This window comes from Coturnix japonica, chromosome 2 (genome assembly GCF_054131305.1).
Source record: "Coturnix japonica strain WE chromosome 2, WE-NBRP24, whole genome shotgun sequence".
Taxonomy (NCBI): domain Eukaryota; kingdom Metazoa; phylum Chordata; class Aves; order Galliformes; family Phasianidae; genus Coturnix; species Coturnix japonica.
Genome location: NC_140664.1, coordinates 37,806,407 through 37,827,753, shown reverse-complemented (window position 1 = coordinate 37,827,753; position 21,347 = coordinate 37,806,407). Strand labels below are relative to the sequence as shown.

The 21,347-nt window shown below is 39.8% G+C and overlaps 1 protein-coding gene across 4 annotated transcripts in view; it reads left to right on the top strand.

Annotated features, from left to right (window-relative positions):
• Window positions 1–21,347, top strand: part of SPIDR (scaffold protein involved in DNA repair) — a 180,221-nt gene that overhangs the window by 35,025 nt on the left and 123,849 nt on the right. For all 4 annotated transcript variants that reach the window (XM_015855506.3, XM_015855509.3, XM_015855508.3 and 1 more), the window contains exons 6-7: window positions 9,397–9,638; window positions 20,834–20,934. In XM_015855506.3, coding sequence (XP_015710992.2) covers window positions 9,397–9,638; window positions 20,834–20,934 — 343 coding nt within the window. The remainder of the gene's footprint in view (window positions 1–9,396; window positions 9,639–20,833; window positions 20,935–21,347) is intronic.

Sequence of the window (21,347 nt, the reverse complement as noted above, 5' to 3'; positions counted from 1 at the left end):
AGAGGAGGGAAGAAACCAAGTGGCTGTTAGGTTTTGGGGGCAGTGCTGCAGGCACTGTGAAGCAGTAAATGGGGCAAAGGGGAGCGCATTCAAGTGAGAAGAATGTAGAATGAGTGGGAGTAGAAGAAAATGAATGTAATGTGCTGCACTGCAGCCCAGTGGCTCTTGGTCTGCCAGGGCTGTGAGCACTGGCACTGCTGGGACTGGAAGCACAGAGCAGAGGTCTGAATTTCGAGATGCGCATAGTGTCCTTCTGTGGGTATTCTGAAAATAATAATAGTTCTACCATGTGCTGAGTGTTACTGCAGAAATGATGCTTGTATTGCATTTATATCTTATACAACACCATGTCAGTTGTGTTCTCTCTCTCGTTTTTATTTTGAGTAGTTTCCTAGTGGGATTCACAGAAAACTGGAGACAGATCAACCAAAGATGAGAAGACTGTGCATACTTTGCACTTTGTTAAGTACCTGTGTGTGATCCCTCATAGTTACCTGTCCTGGTATTGATTCCTTTTATCTTAAATAACATATTTGCATGTGTCACCTGCTCTTTGGGAACACTTAATATGAAAGATATTTGTCAAGTCTTTGACTGTTCCCTGTCAGGTCTAAACGGTCACATTATTGTGAGAGGCATTTCCTTGTAATAATGAGGAAGAAAAAAGACCTTTTTTCTTTTTGAGTCAGTTAAGGTGTGGGGGGGAGCTTGTAGTGTTATGCATCCATAGGTTAAGGATAGGAGAAGAAATCTTACTGTAAGGAAAGGTTCAGTTTGCTTAGATAGCTTGATCTATTTGGAGGGAAAAAAACTGGCAAACATCTGGGATTGGGACCTGTAGAAAGGTTTATTGCTGAAAGCTTATTTGTTTTCCCGTAGTTGTAATGAGAGGTATTATTTTTTTTACTCAACAAACATAGAAGTATTTGTTCTCTCTTTAGACTTGGAACAGAACAAAAGAACTACTTGGAGATGTTTCCTCCATTAACAGTTTCTGCTGAATCCTGCAGGTATTCAGTCTAGTTATCATAGGAATTAGTTCATAAATAATAATTTGGCTTTTAATCATACCTTTTAGTTGAGTCCCCTTGTTACATCCAGGCATTAACCTGGATGATTACCATAGCATCACCTAAAATAGAGACAATGTAGCTGAGGTTTTAGAGCCTGAATCCAGTAACTTTAATAAATGAAACTAAGTGAATAACTATAAACAAGACTGTGAAAGTAGGTTATCACATCATATGATAACATCTGTTCCTTGGAAACATGAAAGTATCTATTTCTGTGTCAAGCATTAAACCCTGTTTAAGTGGTATTATGATTGACTACAGTGGGGTTTTTTTTGTGTGTGTGTGTCCAAGCTTCGCTGCACAAAGGTATGCTGAGGCTTCTGTGTGAAATGATGTAATTATCTGCATGTCCTATCAGAGTCAGGTATTTATATTTGAAAACCTGGGTTTGTATCATCTGGAGGATCCTTATCAAGATGAGAGCTCTACTGCGTGGGATAATACACAGTTGCATATGAAGAGACCTGGTTCTGTCCCTGAGCAGTCTGCAAGATTCAACATGTGAAGTTGTGTTCCTCCCCTCCTCCTTTTTCTTAAGGAAGGGAGAGCAAGGGTTACAGTAACTCAGTTGCATGTTATGTTGGCTAACAGTATGCTTGAAGTGGTCCAAATTGGCTTTTGCGTCTAGTTATTTTCAATGGGAGAAACTGAAGATGTTGTTGTATAATGGAAAAGAACTATTAAACTAAGTAAAAAAACAACACTTGCATGTTGTCTATCTGGAGATTTTTCAACATTATTGGATCTATTAGAAGTTGACAACTAATCAAATCACAGGCTGATGGTGAGATCAGTAGTAATTAGAAAAATTAGGAAATGATAGATGGGTTTTTCAATGTTAAAGCTTCATTAAACTACTAAAATGATGCTTCCAAGAGGTGCAGTTGCAGCACTAACACTGTACATGCCAAGACTGCAGCAGGATTTACCTTACATTCTGTGAAGTACAAATCTATCCCTTAATTGTGGTTGTGTAGAGCTGCTGCTTTATGGCCATTTTGTACCTTAGTATCTTGCTATTCCTGCCGTTCTTTCTTGTGCCCAGCAGACAGGAGTTTTATTCCGTCTTATGTTCAGAATCATCATTTGACTCTACATTTAAATTAAATCTTTACATGTAAAGAGCACGTTTGGAAATAAATGCAGTGTTTCTTGCTTTACTTACTTGCCTTGAATAAAAGTGTACTTGGGTTGAGAAGGCAGCCTCACCTGTTTGGATTGGATGATCTGTGCCTTAGAACAACCTGTTCTGGGAGAGGCAGGCTGGAACAGCTTGTGGATGCATCTCCAGAGGCACAGCCTGCTAAACCTGTTTGCCTTGTAAAAGCTGAGGTTTCTGCTCAGGATTAAACTTCACAGCTTCAATTTCTTCTTTGCTGTTCTGTATATTCTTTACCTATCTTAAATAATTTACACCCTCCTTAAAAAAAGAATGGACAGCCAAACATACTATGTGTAATACATACCTGATTTTCCAATTCAAGACAGTATGATCTACCCAAGATATGGGAACTGTTAAATGTTGCAGTTTACTTTAATTGATACTTTGTGATGTGAAACAACACTTCATTGGTTTATATACAGTACTTCAACTGCTTGGTAGTTTGAAGAATAGAGACTGAATTACTTGCATCGGTGTTCCCCTTCATACTTTCCTGTGGTTACAGAAATCCCATGGAAAGCTCATCATTGGAGGATAATGCAGCAGGTATATAATTCCATTAATTTCTATATCAAAGCCTTTTCAGCTCCTCCGGTTCATGGAAGAGTCTGAAACTGTCCTATTTGCTCTTCATTTGATGACAGACATCAGGGTTTTGCTTTGAATCAAATCACATGCATACTTGGGGTAATCTTTTAAGACGGTGGCTAAAGCAGCTGTAAATTTTGACAGATCTTGTAGAATAAAAGGTGTTAGGGCAGTGTTACCTATGAGCTCTCCCAAGGGAAGCCCAACAGTGTTAGCGGTGATGCTTAATATTTAGTAGCTGACCTCCTTCCTCTGGAGTTAATCATGAATCAATTTCCTTTGTGATAAGCACTGGGATGATGGATGCAATGAATCCTTTCTAATTAGTCATAGAAGAGAAGTTCTAACCACTTGTTTAAAGGCCTCAAAACACCATTAAGACAAGATGAGGGTGCAGTCTGTGACCAAATTCTGCTTTGAATAATTACAGTGTTCCTGCCTACACTTCTACTTATTCAAGTAGATACAGCATTCTTCTGCGCTACTTGGCATAAATGATTTTCTGTGTACTAATACTTGTTGCATTCCAGCCTAGGGTTGGTGACATGTGAGAGATAGCAAAAATTAATTCCCAGGTCCGTGTGAAGGGAAGTGCCTCTGGAATTTAGTGATGGTGGAAAGAGGATAAGGAGACCAGCCCCATGTAGCTGCTGAGGGCAGTGCCTGAGGCCTTCCTGTGGGGCTGCCTCCAAGCAGAGCTGCGTGCTTGGGGTGGCCGTTCCTGTCCTGAAGAGCATGTGTCCACGTCCTGTCATGGCAGCCACCAGGCGCCAACCTGTGTGGGGCAGGCCGAGCCATTTCTGAGTGTGCTGAACCAACACCACTCATAAATATTTAGGGCAGATCAGACAGTATGAGCACATGCACTATGAATAGCTAGACAAGTAGGCAGTGGCCGAGATCTACTTTAAATACATGCTGTCTGTATAATAACACTGGATATTTGATACAAAATTTTCAGTTAATCTGCTGCATCAGCTTGTGCTTGTAAACAAAGAAATATCTTATTAGTGATTTATCTTTCACTGGTCTTCCTTTTTGAAGTACAGCTCTCTGCCCACACTCTGCTTCCCGATCTCATGCATTTTGTGCGCTTTTCTGTGGCTGCCCTGTGTGAAGAGAGCTTGGTGTCACCCACAGAGTGGTACCTTCCTCACTTTAGACAAGAAAATCTAGCTGCTTGTATAAAGGTATCTCTGAGTTTTGTCTTTTCTGAGTGGAAGTAGCTAGCTTACCAAAACCCAAATTATTTCTCAAGGTAGTAGGAAAGTACTTGGCATAGACTTCAGTGCTTCAGTTGAAGCATCAGAAAACATTAAAGAGCACTGTAGGCTTTAACTCCTTTATCTTTAATTATCTTTATAGAGCTGAATAATATCCTGTACTACTTGTGTGCACAATGCTTGAACTAATTTTGAGTTGGTTAATTAAAAGAAGGGAAAATTTCTTTCTTAACTTTACTCCCTATAAATCTGCAATCTGGCTTCTGGTGGAGCTAGCTTCAAGCGTTTGTTAATGTAGGCTCAGCCTTTGGCACGCTGTACTGGTGATTTATGCTTGTGAATATTCATCGTAGCAAATTTTGTGGCTTTTCTGCTCCCTCTATTTTTGGGGCAGTAGTGAGAAAGATACAAAATCTCCTGTAACTTCTCTGCAGTTGAAATTCTCTGCATCCAAATCCCTTTGCATGCCTGAGAGCAGAGAGCACCTCTTCATAGTACTGCTTAAAGAGGAGAAACGTGAGAAATAAGAGGTGGGAGGACAGTCACGCAGAGTCACCATGTGTGTTAATAGCAGCTGGTTTCCAGCCATCTTGTGAGCAGTCATGAGAGGGCAGTTAGGAGAAATGCAAATTAATTCTGAAAGGAATAAAGGAATCAGAGAAGAGGAGAGAACAGATAGAGTATAAAAGACAGTTAGAAGCAAAGATTCATGAAAGGACAATTAAGAAAGGAAATGCAACAAGGTTGCTAGTATATATAATGAGGAAAATTAAAGTCTGGAACTCCCAAATGGGGTTTCTGTTTCTAACGTAACTTTGCTCTGTGACCTTCAGAAAGCCTGGCTCCACAAGTGCGTCATCTGAGGAACCGTGTTACTACTTCTGTTTGAACCAAGGAGCTGCAAGATAATTCAAGGGAAGAAATAGATTATTTTTAGGGAGGGAAAGAACAGACTAAGAGAGTTCCATTTGCAAATATTATGTCAGTGTCTATGTAGAATTTGATGGGTTTTTGGTTGTGGGTTTTTTTTTGTTTGTTTGTTTTGTCAAAGGGGAAAGATTCAGACAAAAGTGATAGAAAGTAGGCAAAACAGTTTCATTTCTTTGTGGTCATTTGAGATATCGATGTACTTCTACTGAGTGTTGTATCATATGCAGGATGTGATAGTATAAACTAATAAACACTTTGCTTCCTGAGTGTGTGATGGCTGAACAAGTGAAAGTGTTTAACCAATCCAGAAGTACGGTGAACATGCTGAAATGTTTCTGCAGGGAAATTTTAGTGACATATCTTGAGAGGAGATCCACAGGGGGTCAGACTCCTAGATACTTACCTCACTGTCTCTTATAGGCACCCATTGTCTGAGATAACCGTGTGCATTTGAAATGATTTGTTTTAATAAGACTGATACGTTTGTTAGCTTTGTACAAAAAGTTGAGTACACTTCTCCGTTCTGTGCTGAATTTGGAAAGTTTATATATGGAGATTTAACCCTTCTCAGTTTATTGCTGTGTTATTTATAAGACACATTGAGTGCCTTACCTTTTCACACCTTCCTGGGGCAAATGCTGTGTGGATTGTAAGAGTACTTAAAATAATTCAGGTTTTGTTTTTGTTGTTTGGTTTTAGTTTATTTTATTTATTTATTTTAAGTAAAGCAATAGCTGAAGTCAGTCTCTTGAAGGCCAAGGAGGGAGTAGTTGATCCCAAAAGCATCATTAGCTGCTCTGCTGCTGGGTGCAAAATGTATGCGCTCATGGGGAGGTACCTTTGCTTGACTTCTATTTTAACTGATCCTGTATTTTTTCAGTAATTTTAACAGGTTGGCCAGGGAGGTAAACTTCTTATCTTATATCTATTTCTATTTATATAGATATATATATATCTATTTACATGTTCATGCCATCCAGTGTGTACTGAGTGTGGTCAAAAATGCATCGTGAAATCACCTTCAGAGCTCTCCTTTGATGCGCTTTGATTTAACCGTGCTTATCTTTAAGATACAGGGTCCTGGATGCTCAATTATAGTAGTTACTAACTTTTTTCTTCTAGACAAATCTGAGTGGAAAAAGTGACTTGATTCTGTGCATTTATGCTAGTCATTTTTCCATTAAGGAAGAGAGCCATAGAAGAGCAGCATTTTAACCATTTCGAGTGAAAACATTCAGAGAGGAAATCAATTTATTCTAAAAGTGAACAAAAATGAGCCATGTTCGTCATATTAGTGAGAGAATGTGAGGTCAGATCCTGCTTATCCATCTCTGGGAAATGAAAAACCGGTTAGCATAACATAAATGGGGGTGTTGCAGCAAGGTCATCACTGGAAATGAAAGGAAATCTTAGTGGGCAGTCTACGACAGAGTATTTGGAGTAATGGAGATACATGGGAGCCAGCTGTGGAAAGTGCCTGGGTGGGGATGGGCGATTGGGCTTGGTATGGAGGAAGAGATTAAGGGGGAGAAACCGAAGGACTGGGTAGTGTGAGCAGTGTGACTTTTGCCACTGTAACTTAAAAAATAGGGGAAAAGGGGCTATGCTTCAAAGTAACAAGCAATGTAGAAAAGTCTGCTACTTTTAATACAGCACTTCTGCGTGCTTAGCAGTGACGCTCTCAAGAAACTCATAGTGATGGGACTGGGGATGACGTTACTTTGAAACAAACCAAACAACCCACTAAACAAAAACCTTGTGAAAATTCCTATTGAGGATGCTTATAAATGATATACAATTCAGTAGATATCAGTGATCATTTTAAAGTGAGTCTAAGAACTCGGGTGATTTTCTTTTTGTCTGCTGGCCATTCCCATAATGCTGGTAGACATGCTGGGTTTTATCTGCATGCATAAAAGTCATGTAAGTTTTGAGCAGATTTTCATCTTCACAATGTATTTCTGATGGTGACTGAATGATGTTCAGTATTTGAAAGCTTTTCTTCCCTGTTTTTCTACTGTATCTTTAAAGACTTTTTTAATGCTAAAATATCAATTTAAAACAACAGAAACACAAAACAGAAGAGTACTAATAAGCAAAGAACCCCAAAACAAAAACCTCAAAGTGTGGTTTCCTTGGGGAAGTTAAGTCTAAACAAGTATACAGTAATAAATAATGGAAGTATGAAATGATTTATTAGACAAGCCTTAAGAAAGCTTCTCAGCTCTTACAACAGTCTGTGGGATTGTAATGTGCTTGACTTCAATTACATCCCAAGGGCTTTCCTGATTTGCATTTTACGTGCAGGGAGAACTTGAGGCTTGCATCCTTTGGGCACGCTGGGTATCATAGCAATTTGTGTAAAACTGAAGCACTCATAAAGCATCAGAATGTTTGAAGAATGAAGCACTTGCTTGCCGCTTTTGTACTGCTTGAAACTCTTCATTTCTGGCTCTTTTCCAATGCGGAAGGAGTTTGTTTGCAGGGAACTGTTGTTGCCAAGGGACGAGTGTTGACTGTGTTGTTTAAAACAGCAAAATCACGGACTGATATGAATTACATTCTTCTAGCAGTTCTTCTCTGGATAACTTTAAAAGGTCCTTCAAGTTTCCAGAATACTTAGGTCAGCTCTTAGAACATGAACACAGTGTCTCATCATTTACGTGAAGAACGTAATAAAGAACTGGCAGTAGCTGTATTTGGGGTTTTGTTGTCCGCACTTGAGAAATGTTGCCTTCAGATGATTACTCTAATTAGTAACATGCAGTATTAGTGAATGCAGTGATTTCCCTCCCTTTGGCCTTTTATCTTCAGAGTCTTTATCTCAGCCATTTGTCAGACAACCTGTGTGGAGAGCTGTTAAACAGGTTCATATTATTCTGAGATGGGAGCAGCATTATCTGGACCTAGTTAATCTTTGTTTCTTTTCCAGTTTCCCTGTTGATAATATGAACCTAATACTTTGCAGCTATCAGCTGGGTTTTGGTTTTTCCAGGGATGGGAGTTGAGCTGCTGAAGTTGCCTGCCCCTCGCAAGGGCTTTGTGGAAGGCTGCTGGAGTGGGGCAATGCTGTGCCCTGGTGCTGGAAGTGCTCCACGCTCACTCAACTAGCACTTGTGTGCTTTGTTCTTGTTAACCAACTGACAGCATAAGAGAATAAGACAAAAGCATCAATTATAAACATAGTTTGTAGCTCAGCTTCAGTGCAGTTTTGCAGGCAGTCTAATGGCATTTAAGTGTCTTTCAGTAAACAAATCAGTTCATTAGAATATGACTTGAATTAACTGTGTCTGTTCTTATTTAGAAGTGAGCAGTTGAACAGCATTTTTGTACTGCTCTGGAAGGATGAATGGCTGTGCACTTCCCTGATTAATTGCCACATGTTTATTTTTCTTTGTATTTCCAAGTATTTTTGTTTAATGTTCCTTAGTACTCGATGTTTTAAGAAATACTGGGTCAAGAGATAATAGCTTACGTAACAACTGAACCCTGCTTGGCTTACCTCTGGCAGCCAAACCTGCTGCCCTGCCCTGCCTGTGCAGGAGCCCTACAGGAGAGTAAGGCAAACTGAGCCAAAGCAGGTGATATTTTTTTTTCCTGTCAGCACTCTCCTAAGCCTTTCATCTCCCTTTCCAAATTCGTTTTGGGACCTTCTCATGCTTCCTTTCTTGGTTCAGTGTGTCCTGTAGGTTTCTGTGAGAGGAGGGCCAGCAAGGTTTTTAGGAACTTCAGCCCCACTCTCTACTTCCTGATGGCTGTCGCTGCTCACCAGGAGTCCTCCCAAGCTCTCTGTGTGTGTGCCCTAATGGCACCTCTGAAACGTTCCCTGCAAGCCACAGGCCTGCTAGACATGCATGAAGTCTAGCTGTCATGATCAAATTCTTGTTTTAACTAAATGTTAAATACTACTTGCCAGCTACAGTTTCTGTCTCATGTAGAGACACGTGTTTTGTTTTTGGTTGTTTTTTGTTTTTTTCTCAGCTCAAATTAGGGCAGAAAACTTTCACCTTACCTGAATCCAGACATAACTTTTCTGTTTCATTTCAACTCTCGCCATTGATGGTCCCTTTCCTCATTAGGTTCTGTTTTAATCTTGACACTCGTTTGTAAACTTCTGATGGAGATGGGCATTGACTTTGCTTTTTGATGAGTTCTCCAGATCTGGCTATTTTAGAACAGATGTTATTCATCTCAGTTTTCTTTCAACACATGATCTTTATATTCAGCAGTTTGTACTGACTTAGGAAAAAAAATTATGCATTTACAGTAAAGTTGTTCAAATTATATGAATCGATGAATTGTGATTTCATTTGCTGATTCCTAGGGAACATAACTGTCTGCTTAAATCAGTAGCTGGAAGTAAACCAGGTATTTCATGTAAGCATTCTGTTTAAATACTTCTTTATTTTTATTTCATTAGTTGACAGAAATTTCTGAATATTCATCTGGCGATGACTATGCAGAAGAAGTGGAAACGCAGGCCACTAATCCAAGATTCATTAAGAAACTGCAGTCTAGTTTCCCATCAAATATGGGAGAAGTTGCAAGACCTGCCAGTGATTGGCTCAAGTCTGCACAGGCCCTTCTACAAACACCTAAGAAACAGTCAGGCAAGGCCTCAAGAACACCAGAAGATTCTGCTAAAAAGAGGAAATTACTGAGGTAAACATACTATTCTTCATAAGTGCTTTTTAAATTGTAAATAAAATAATGCAGGTTAACTAAAAGAAGAGTAGGAATGCCTTTCAAGGGCAAACACTTGAAAGGTGTTTGACAAATTCCAGAAACAGAACTGTAGTCCAACTTGTCAATCTTGAACCCCAGTATACAATTTGATACCATTTTTGTTATCTTAGAAATACCTTAAATTAGCTTACAGATATGAGTATGCGTACTTTTTCTTTGCTTGTAAGCATTTCATTGCTTAGTGCCTCTGCAGACAGTCTGCAAAAAAATGCTGTGTCGTTGTTTTTTTTTGTTCCTTTCCAGATTTGTCAGGGTAAAATTATCTAATATACTATATGAAAGGGGTGCTGAATAACGCAGGATGGAGTGATACTTGAGCAGAAGTGGGATGTGTTTGTTTGAAATATAAATCTTTGTGACTGAATTAAATGTAATGAAAAGATGCTGGACAAAACACACCTGAGCCCCCATGCCCAATGTACAGGATCTATTATGAGCCCCCACAGTGTGGAGATCCGATGTACAGGATCCATTATGTCCCAAGCTGACTGCAATGCAAAAATAGTTGGTTCTTATTTTGAATTCACAATGGTTGTTGTATGTGGTATTTGCGTGGACATGGCTCAAATTATGGATAGGAACATTATGAGCTATGCTGCTGTGGACAGCAACTGCATCCTTAGCAGTATGGTTCTTAATGCTGATTCTGTACAGTGGTTGCATTTTTCTACTCAGCCTCTCTGGCTGGAACACTCTTGTTGCTGAATGGAAGAGTATTGTTTGTTTTATCCTACTAAGGATACAGTTGTAATTCTCTACAAAAATTGAAGTCTAGTATACATAACATAAGGCTTCAGAGATGAGCTTATGGATAATTAAAATCTAACAGTGCTACTGTTAGGAATTTGAGTGTAAGGTCAGCATCCTAGAATGGGAAGAAAATGAGAAGTGCACCTATCTCCTCAAAAGGAATGTGGGACATATACAGTGCTGTGGTGTGTGAAATTTGAAGGGACATGATGCAATCGTTCACACTTCATAGCTCTATGGGGTTTTAGAATATGATTAGAACCTTCAGAAAAGAAAGGAATCATATAAGCAGTTTTTCCCTCACTTAACTGAGGTCCTTTTTGCCAAATACAAGCGTCTCTTCATATATCCTCTGTATTGCTAGTTCTTGTTTTCAGAATTGTTTAGATAGAGATTGTTCTTCTCTCTACAGTGAACTGCAGCATAGAGATGGTAGTCAGTATTGCCTTGTCTTTTGGATGTGTTGGAGGCATGAGTCAGGTTCTTGAGTTCCCTGCAGGGCAACTACTGTAGGAGGTGCCAGTCAGATCTGCTACGCTGGTAGCAAAATGAAACCTTTTGTTCACCACCATAAAACTGTAAATATGGGACATCCTCACCTTAAATATTGATTTTTTTTGTGCCATCTTGAGTAGCCACATTAATTTTATTTAAATAAAAATGGGATCAGAGTGAGTGGAAACAGTATCATTTTGCAACATGTTCTGAGATACAAATGCCACTGTACTACACTGATAAGCTATTAAGATAGCTGATCAGGAAGTACTGGTGGTGGTGTTCAATACAGTGTTGAGTTGGCTTGGTGATTAGATCAAGAGATATTGGTTTTAGGTGTCCTTGCCCTTTTATTCTACCACAAAATTTTGATTTCTCAGCTGCATATAGACTACCCTTGCTTCTGTACAAGGTGCCTGCTGACAGCAATGAGTATTATGGTAGAATGGCAGCAAATAAAAATCTCCTGCAAGTGATTTGGAAAGCTAAGGGAGAAGGCAGTATGTCCTGCAAGTACTAGTTTTCAGGAAGATCTTTTCAGATGATGAATTCATGTTACAAAGCAAAATGTATACACTGCGCTAATTCCAAGTCATTTAAGTGTCCTTCATTAAGAAAGGGAGAAATAAAGAGTATGTTGGAAGTCTCAACATTTGTTATACAGAATAAACCAGTCGCTGCATTTATTCAGTGTCTATAAACAAGAAAACTCAAAGTGCATTCACTCAGTGTTTCCTGCCTACATGAAGACCTCCAGGAGGTTTTATGAATTGTTTATTTTTTCAAACAGAATTTTATTTCCATCAGCCAAAAAAGTCTTGACTTTCAGTGCAGGAAATGGATATCTTACATTATATAATGTGAATTCCAAAATCTGTCATGTCGTGACTGCTTTTAGTTGTGTAGAAGTAAATGCTTTAGGTTTGGGTCAAGGGTAGATCCTCATGACACTGATTTTCTTGTTAATTTTATATGGCCCTTTTTAGCTTCATAGTGAGATTAAAATCTTAGGAAAATAGCATTTTAGTTCTCTGATGTGAATCAGTAGATCACCTACAGATTTGATCTGCTATATTTAACTTATCAGAAAAGGAGACAATTACAGAATGCACTGGTTCTACATGCAATAAAATGGTCACATGAGTCCAACTGAGGTTCTGAAAGTAAAGTGCCAAAAGAGGAAGGTGTTGGCACAAATGAAGCAGACTAAAATTGGATCTGTTTTTCTTAGATGCATCCATAAATAACATGAGAGTATAACAACAACAAACAAGCTCTTTTAAGCCTAGTGATCTTAGGCTGAAGTCCTTAATGTTGAATGAAGTTGTACTTGTTAGTGAATTTCTTCTTACATTAGGAGAATATAACTGAAGAATAGCATGGCTGCACTACAGATGTTCCATTTGTAATCACTGAAAATACACACGGGCAGTCTATTAGCCACCTTTACTGAAAGCTAAAAACAAACAAACTAAAAACCCCAGATTGTTTAAATGGTCTAGAAGACCACTGTTAAAAGGAGATAAGTCTTTAAATAAATAAATGAATAAATCATTTTGTTTCCTTATTTTTCCAAATTTCATATGCACTACATCTTGCTGTTTGAAGTGACTGAAGCAAGATGTGGTTGTCCTCTATTGAACAGAAGTCACTTTGATGGTTTCAATTTGTTTAAAGTTTGCTTTTTTGTTTAAGAGCCGTGCTCAGGGAACCAGAACCTTCAGAACTGTGAGGAGAACTGTTCCCTTATCTACTGGGACAAGGCTGTTCCTATCAAAACTGGCCCCTGCACAGCTTTCCTCTTAAATCTGTGTCACTCTGTTCTATGAGAAATGGTGTGTGTGTGTAAGTCTGGCACTTGATTAATTCATTTATTAATACCTCCTAAAAAAGGATTACTTATGTTTGTGAAGGAAGTCTCTCCATATTAAATCATCTTAATTCTTGTGAGTGCTGTAAAAGAGGTGGGGCAATAGGAATATTTTTTTTCTATTGTATAGCCCGAAGGGCCAGAGGGCTGTGCTGAACATTTTCAGCAACTGGATAGAAGGGTGATCAATGCTTTTAAAATTAAGAAATAAGGAGGCCTCAAAGTCTATCTATTTCAAAAGATGTTCCTAAATTCTTTCATATGTACTTTAAGAGATAACTTGTCTGAGTAAAGACATGGGAAAATCAACTGTCTATAAAGTTATACTTAGATATTTTTGCTGAGGAATTTGTGAAACCTAAAAAGTGCTTGCTCGTGCTGTTCTTGACTATTGCAGCTGTCATCCCTCTTAGCACTCTTCCTCTGTTCTGTACAAGGCTACAAGGACCTGTAAACAAAATCTCACTACACAGGGATAATGAAGCTCTGGCCTCAGTTACAAAGAACCATTTCTGACTTGCAGGAGTAACTGTGGCATGATGCAAAAATATTATGAAAAAGTTGAATTGTTCAAAGTGGAATGAGAATATGTCTAGTTTACACTGTGTGGAATTTCCAGCTGGGGACACTGCAAATCATCTAGATGGTTGCTTCTTTCTCAGGCAGTTGCTGAATGAGACGTCAAGCTGTGGTGGCTGATGAGGTTGGTATCTTTCTAATGTGCCCGTTTTATGCGGATGAGCATCTTTGTGGAACAGTTGGTTATAAAAAAGAAACACATGCAAACCAGGAAAGACGGCTGACTTTTTTAACTGTTCTGAGAGACGGTCTAACACTTAGAATTCTTAAAACTCTAAATGTCTGCCTCATAGACTCAGCTGGTCTAAAACAAAAACAAAAACCCTCTCCAAGTGGATACTGTAGTTCAGAGAATTGAAATAAGGGTGACTGGTATGCAATGGAAATCAACATCAGAGCAGTTTTCTAAATCATAGATTCATAGAATGGCGTGGGTTGAAAAGGACCACAATGGTCATTTGGTTTCAAGCCCCCGGCAATGTGCAGGATCATTAACCACCAGACCAGGCTGGCCAGAGCCACATCAAGCCTGGCCTTGAATGCCTCCAGGGATGGGGCATCCACAGCCTTCTTGGACAACCTGTTCCAGTGCGCAACCATTCTCTGAGTGAAAAACTTTGTTCTAATATCTAACCTAAAACTCCCCTGTCTTAGTTTAAAACCGTTTTGCCTTGTCCTGTCAGTACAAACCCATGTAAACAGTCGTACCATCTCCTGTTGATATGCTCCCTTCTAGTACTGGAAAGCCACAGTAAGGTCTTCCTGGAGCCTTCTCTTCTTTAATCTAAACAAGCCCAGTTCCTTCAACCTTTCTTCATAGGAGAGGTGCTCCAGCACCCTGATCATCTTAGTAGCCCTCCTCTAGAGCCCATGTCCTTGTGCTGGGGGTCCCAGGCCTGGATGCTATACTCTGCATGGGGCCTCACAAGAGCTGACTAGAGATGGACAATCACCTCCCTCTCCCTGCTGGCCACTCCTCTTTTAATACAGCCCAGAACACAGTTGGCCTTCTAGTCTGCAGGCGCACACTGCTGGTTCATGTTCAGCTTCTCATCTACCAGGACCCCAAAGTCCTTTTCTGCAGGGTTGCTCTCAAGGAGATCTTCCCCCAGTCTGTAAAAATACCTGGGTATTGCCCCAGCCCAAGTGCAGCACCTTGCAGTGGGCCCTGTAAACCTCATTAGATTCTACTGGGCCCAGGTCCTTCTGAATGGCTTCCCTTCCCTCCAGTATATCCACTGCACCACGCAGTTTGCTGCCATCTGCAAACTTGCTGAGGGCACACTCAATTTCATCACCTATGTCATCAGTGAAGATATTGAAGGGCACTGGTCCCAAGACCAACTCTTGGGGTCACTGCTTGTGACTCATCTCCACCCTGACACAGAACCATTGATCACAACCCTTTGGCTTCAACCTTCCAAACAGTTCTTAATCCATCAAACAGTCCATTCTTCAAATCCATACCTCTCCATTTAGAGAGAAGGACGTAGTAAAGGGAGCATGTCAAAGGCTTTGCAGAAGTCCAGGTAGATAACATCCGTTGTTCTTCCCTTATCCACTGATGCCATCTGTCCATCATAGAAGTCTGTGAGATTGATCAGGTAAGATCTGCCCTTGGGGAAACCATGCTGGCTGTCTCACCTTTGTCTCGTATGTACCTTAACATACCAAGTTGCATCAAGAGAAGTGTGACCAGCACATCAGGGAAGGTGATTCTGCCCCTCTACTCTGTGCCTTTCTGGTACCTGAAGAGGGCCTACAGGAAAGGTAGGGAGGGCCTTTTTTTATTTTTTTATTTTTATTTTTTTTACAAAAGTATCTGGTGGCAGGAATAAGGGAATGGCTTTAAGCAGGAAGAGGGTAGATTTGGATTAAATATTAGAAAAGAACTCCTTACTGTGAGGTTCGGTGAGACACTGGAACAGGTTGCCCAGAGAGGCTGTGGATGCTTGTACCCTGGGGGCATTCAAAGCCAGGGTGCACGGGGCTTTGGGCACCCTGGTGTAGTGAGAGGTGTCCTTGCCTATAGCAAGGGGATTGGAACTGCATGGTCTTAAAAGTTCCTTCCAACCCAGATCATTCTATGATACTTTGATGGTGGCCACACTTGTTCTAATGAATGGAAAAGGATTCTAGTAAAATTGTATTCATTTAACAAGCAGAATTACCCCAATGATCATCATGTTACTAGTGATTCATCCCAAGATGGCAGCTTGAATAGGGCTTATCTGTACATGTGAAATGGCTTTCAGATTCTTTGTTACTTCACTAAGTCAACAGCTCCTCTCCTTCGCTGGCGAGGAGGTAGGCCTCTGTGGAGGGGACTTTGATCACATCTTTCATACCTACCTGCGCTATTTTTATGCCAGAGGAGCATGTAGCAGCAACTGTCAGCACTGTGTTGCTTTTTATTATGCAAGCTAAAAACATCTGATGGCTTTACAGTGCTGATAAATGCCAACGTGCGCCCTATAAAGTGGAATTGGACAGCTGAATGTTGCAGAAGTTATTTAACTTGGAAGTAGAGGTAGAGATGTGTCATTGCTTTGAAAAGAAAAAATGAGGCAAAGTGCCCAGTCCTGAGATGGATACATGTACTTGTGTAATCCATAGTGTTTTGAAATATCTGGAGTAATGTGTATGATGAGATAACTTAATTGAAGGGATGCTTATGTGTTCACAGCTCTTAAATTTGAATGAAATATGAGAAAGTAAATTTAAATGAATTTAATTTTGTGAGGCTATTTTCAGTAATTGCCGTGCTAAATTAAAACTTCATTACATGAACACAGGAAGAGCTCCAGCACTCCAAAAAAGGATTGAAAATGACGTTTTAAAACTCACCCTTCTCATTAATGCTCTTTATTTCCCTCCTTTTAACCTGACTGGAGTTGGAAGCTGGGGACCAGCAATATGCCTGTTTAAGCTGTGTTACCTTTCGGATAGTACTTGTCATGCGATGGTACAAAATCCATAAGTCTTGCTGTTTCATTGTGCAAGCCAACAGCCACCAGGAACCAAGCTTTCATCCTAGATACTGAGCTTTGTTTTGGTCATCAAACGTGTCCTTAGTGTGGATGTTGTTAGACGTGGGCAGCAATGGCAATGTGGTTCTTTAAACGAGTAGTTCAACAAGCTCAGATTTAATAGGAAAGTGGTGCATGGATTTCTGCTTTTTAAATCTATCTGCCTTAAGGGATTTAAAAAAATAAAACCAACACAAAATAGTTGTACTCAGGAGTTGCATGATTAAAAATAAAAAGGTTTTGATTAGTTGAGATTGTATCTGGGCAGTTTGGCTTCACTGAGCAGCCTTTGCATTAACTTTTTGCCAAGTGCATTACATTTGTTTATGATAAAACTTTGGGGTCACATTTGCTGGTCAGTACAGTATGCATCTCAGATGATAGCCTTTGTCATTTCAATACAGACCATTGACTTGCTTGATTACAGAAATTGGAATTAGTAATCAGAATACATTTTTCCAATTTGAGATAAATATACACCAGATGGTGGGTTTGTCATCCAGGACAACTGAATGTATCATAAGATAAACGTAGATAAACATAGATATGTGTAAAAGAAAGAACTGGATATTTTTTAAAAATAAAATAATCATTGTAAGTGTTGCTCTTTTCTAAGCAAGGAGGTTGGTTTTACACTGGAGCTGGAATCTGCTCACTATCAGGTTCTTCATCCTCTGAGCTTTGTGTAGCTCTGTTTCCTTTCCTCTGTACAGCCAAGAGCAAGTCTGTGTAGTTCATAATATCTCATAGCGCACACATGAGCACTTTCAGCAGTGTGGGCACCTGTATGGTATGAGAAAGAATTTACAGGTCTCAAATGTCATTGTCTTAAAAACTGTCAAACTATGCATCAGAAAGCATCTTTTTTTTTTTCCTTGGATTTCTTTACTTGAAGCATAGTGGGCTTCATTCTGCATTTGGAGCAGTATTTAAATTTCTTTTTTTCGTTTCTACTTTTTAAAATAAATGAACCATAAACAGCCAGCTCACTTGCTCCATAAATTCCTTTTGTGCATGGCATGTCCTTGAACTGTATTTTCCCAGTTTCACAGCGTATGAAACAGGGAGTTGTGGGGGTGGGGAGGGGGAGGCAGTTCCAGTGACCAGCTGAGAACATCTCATAAATGCATTTTTTTTGTTTGTTTATATTTGAGATCCTGCAATATGCATTATGTTTGTGGTTTAAATTATTTTAGCTGCATTTGCAATTGGGATTGAAGGATGAGTGTTAATAAATACCAGTTTTATTAGCATGAAGGCATGTGAAGGGAAGACATAACTTTAATCTTCGTGTACCCTGTGATAACTGTTGTCCTAATACAGACATGGTTAGCAAATGAGTAATGAAGTATTAGAGTAAGACCTTCCCTGGCACATCTGGCCTGAAACAGTGGGGTTCTTTTTGCTGTTTGGTTGGTTTTGGGTTGTTTTTTGGTATTATTTTTGTATTCCTGCTGTGTGCCATGAAACCAGGAGCTTTCTTTCTTTCATGCTACGAAGTGCTTCTGCCATAGATGAAGTAGAAGTGGGCTTCCAGAGGAGTAGGGACTGACTGGGCACAGCTGCAACCCTAATCAGGGAAAGTGGGGAGGAAAGTCCCCGGGGACTTTCAAGATGAGGCTGGATCAGGCCCTGGGCAACCTGATCTAGCTGTGGTGTCCCTGTTCATTGCAAGGGAGTCAGACTAGATGGCCATTAAAGGTCCCTTTCAACTCTAAGGATTCAATGATTGTATGGTTCTAAATTATTACACTTTGAGCTTCTATGAGCTATTTTTTTGGTGTGTGTCTTAAGCATTATAAGAAAACGCATTTGTTTGAATGATCTCTGTGGAAGGAATGAAATAGAGTTTTGGAATGCTTGTACTAAGCAGTTTTCTTCCACCAGAAACATTTTTCAGCTACTAGCTGTTCTGTTTATTGCTCTTTGTATAGAGCTCAGTCTCAGACTCAAACAAGTCAACTCCAAATGCATTATCTGCTGTATTTCCAAGTGTAGCTGAAGTGAATGGTGTTCTAGCATGGCTTGGGTACACCATGCAGCAGAGCTCAACAACAGACTACATCCAAGAAGGCACTCTGGCAAGAAGGAAAACTGGGTGGGCATGTTGCTGGTGTTTATAGAAGCTTCTCATCTACAGCTACTGGAGTGCATTAATGCTTGGGTTCTCAACTTTGAGGTAAATGTGGCTGAGCAGAATGTAAGCAGTGAATCAAATTGTCTCATACAGAGTTGTGCTTGACTTGACCCAGCTGCATACCGAAGTATCCATTGCATTTTTCTCTATTAGTTGACTCTGTGTTTCACGATTCTTGCTGAAAGCACTTCATGTTGTTAAGCTTTTTGTAAGTTCACTGAAACACAAGGTTTCCTGAGTATTTTTGTCAGTGTTCTTGATACAACAAGTCCTTTTTGAGAGAGGGTTCTTTATTTTGGGAATTCTTTGCACCTCTGGAAGAAAGACATTGAGGCCCTGGAACATGTTCAAAGAAGGGCAACAAAGCTGGTGAGGGGTCTGGAGTACAGGCCTTATGAGGAGAAGCTGAAGGAGCTGGGAACGTTCAGCCTGGAGAAGAGGAGGCTCAGGGGAGACCTTATTGCTCTCTATAACTTCCTGAAGGGAGGTTGTAGTGAGCTGGGGGTTGGCCTCTTCTCTCGTGTCATTAGTGATAGGACCAGAGGGAATGTTTTCAAGCTACGGCAGGGGAGATTCAGGCTGGACGTTAGGAAGTTCTGCTTCTCAGAGAGGGTGGTCAGGCACTGGATGTTGTGTTGAGGGACATGGTTTAGTGGGAGCTATTGGTAATAGTTGAACAGTTGGACTGGATGATCTTTTAGGTCTTTTCCAACCTTGGTGATTCTATGATTCTAAGACATTCGTTAGAGTTTTCCTGTCCCCAGAATCCCCACAGCTGCAGAAAAGACTGCAGTAACATAAACCATGTAACTTCCATGAATCATTCTGGGTAAAGCATGGCTTTACTATTTGAGTATCCACTCTGTGGTCTTCTCTACTAAGTTGTTTAGCCATGCTACCTAGTAAGTCTTATGATAGTTATGGTTTTGCAAATTAGGTAGTTGGTTAACTAGAAAATCAGCTGAGGCGGATAATTTGTTTTTATGTAATCTGTTGATTTATCTGTAGGAAAAGCAGCTGTTAGTCATTTCAAACCAAAGAGATTTTTACAATCTACCTGAAATGCTGCTTAGCCTTTATAGCTCCTTTATAGCTCCTTCTCAGTTTTCACAGGTGTGAATCCTCCCAGATTCCCATTTGCAGTGTCAGCTTTACCAAGCAATGCAAACTATGTTCTAAAATATTATCCCCATTCATATGCACAAATAGGGTGGTCTTGTGCTCCCTCTTTAATTCCTAAACCAAGTTTACCTAAGGACACATTGCAGCTTAGTGGTGGCCCTTATTAATGTACTTAATTGTTCTTGTTGTGGAGAAACTTATTGTTAAGGAAATAATAAAGTATATTTTTAATAAAAATTATTTGTTTGAAGCCAGAGAGAAATGTTCAAATAGCCTCATACTATCCTTAAGCTCACTGCAATGTCTGAAGGACAGCTTCTATTGACAGTATTTTTTTGTTTTAAGTTGATAAACTGATGTACCTTGGATTGGAATCCAAGGGGTAGGAATTGCTTTAGTGTTACCTTAAATGTGTGTGGTTTAGATGCCACTCCTCTGCTCCTCACCTTGGGAATGCTAAATTAATTCCATCTTGGAGAGTGTTCAGACCACTGAAACTGCACACTTGACCCAGCTTGTGAAATGAATCACAGGGTCAAGTATGGGTAAAAGAATATTTCTGTGATCACTCCTTGCCAACAGACAAACAAATCTAGGAGGAAAAAAATCCAACCTGTTATAACTAGTGGCTGCACTAAACCATTTAGGGTGTTTGTTTCAAATTCACAGCTGTCTGTAGTAGCTGTCAGGCTAAGTGCAGGGAAGTTGGGGATCTTTCTTTACAGTCCTTGGGTAAAGATTGAGACATGACTGAAAGCTTCAGGATGATGGACGCCCAGATAGTTGTATAGTTGTATTCTATATTCCCAATGAAACATAAGTTTATCCTCTGGAAAGTAAAAAACTGGGAGAGCTAATCCATAAGATGCAATGTTACTGTATATTTCTGTTTTTAAGGGTCAAATTATACACATTCCACCACCTTGGTAGTGTTCAAGGCCAGGCTGGATGAGTACCCTGGTGTAGTGGGAGGTGTCCCTGCCTATATCAGGGGAATGGAGCTAGATGGTCTTAAAGCTCTCTTCCAACCCAAACCGTTCTATGATATTCCATCTGTCCTGTGTTTTCTCACTTGGCAAAACTCTGTCTTGGTTATTGGCAAAACTGAGCATTTCTTCCTTTTTTGCAGGGGAGGACTGGCTGAGAGGCTATGTCGACTGCAGAACAGAGAAAGATCTGCTATAAGCTTTTGGAGGCATCAGTGCGCTTCAGATGCTAAAATCCCGTCAGGTAAGGAGCAGCATACACATGTAAAAGCACATATATATATGTGAAATATAAGCGTGTATATGAAAGTACATGTATGTAGGCATGCGGCCTACATAGATGTACTACTGAAGTTTATAATTTGATGTTGCCTGGTTTGGGCTTAATGTTTTCTTGATGCTTTTGAGTTTGCAATGCCCACATTATGAACGCATTTAAATATAAAGGGTAAAAATCTTCTTTTACATGTCCTCCATCTACTAGATTCTTTAGAACTCTTTGCTTTCCAGCATTTGGGAAAGTGGCATTTCTAGCAGTTGGTAAGACAAGTCAAGGTTTATTTTATGGACATGCAATAGCACTATCTTTCTGTAATGTTTTGTAGGAGATAGTAGATTCATAGAGTTTAAGAAGCACTTTTTAATCAGTTTGTATGT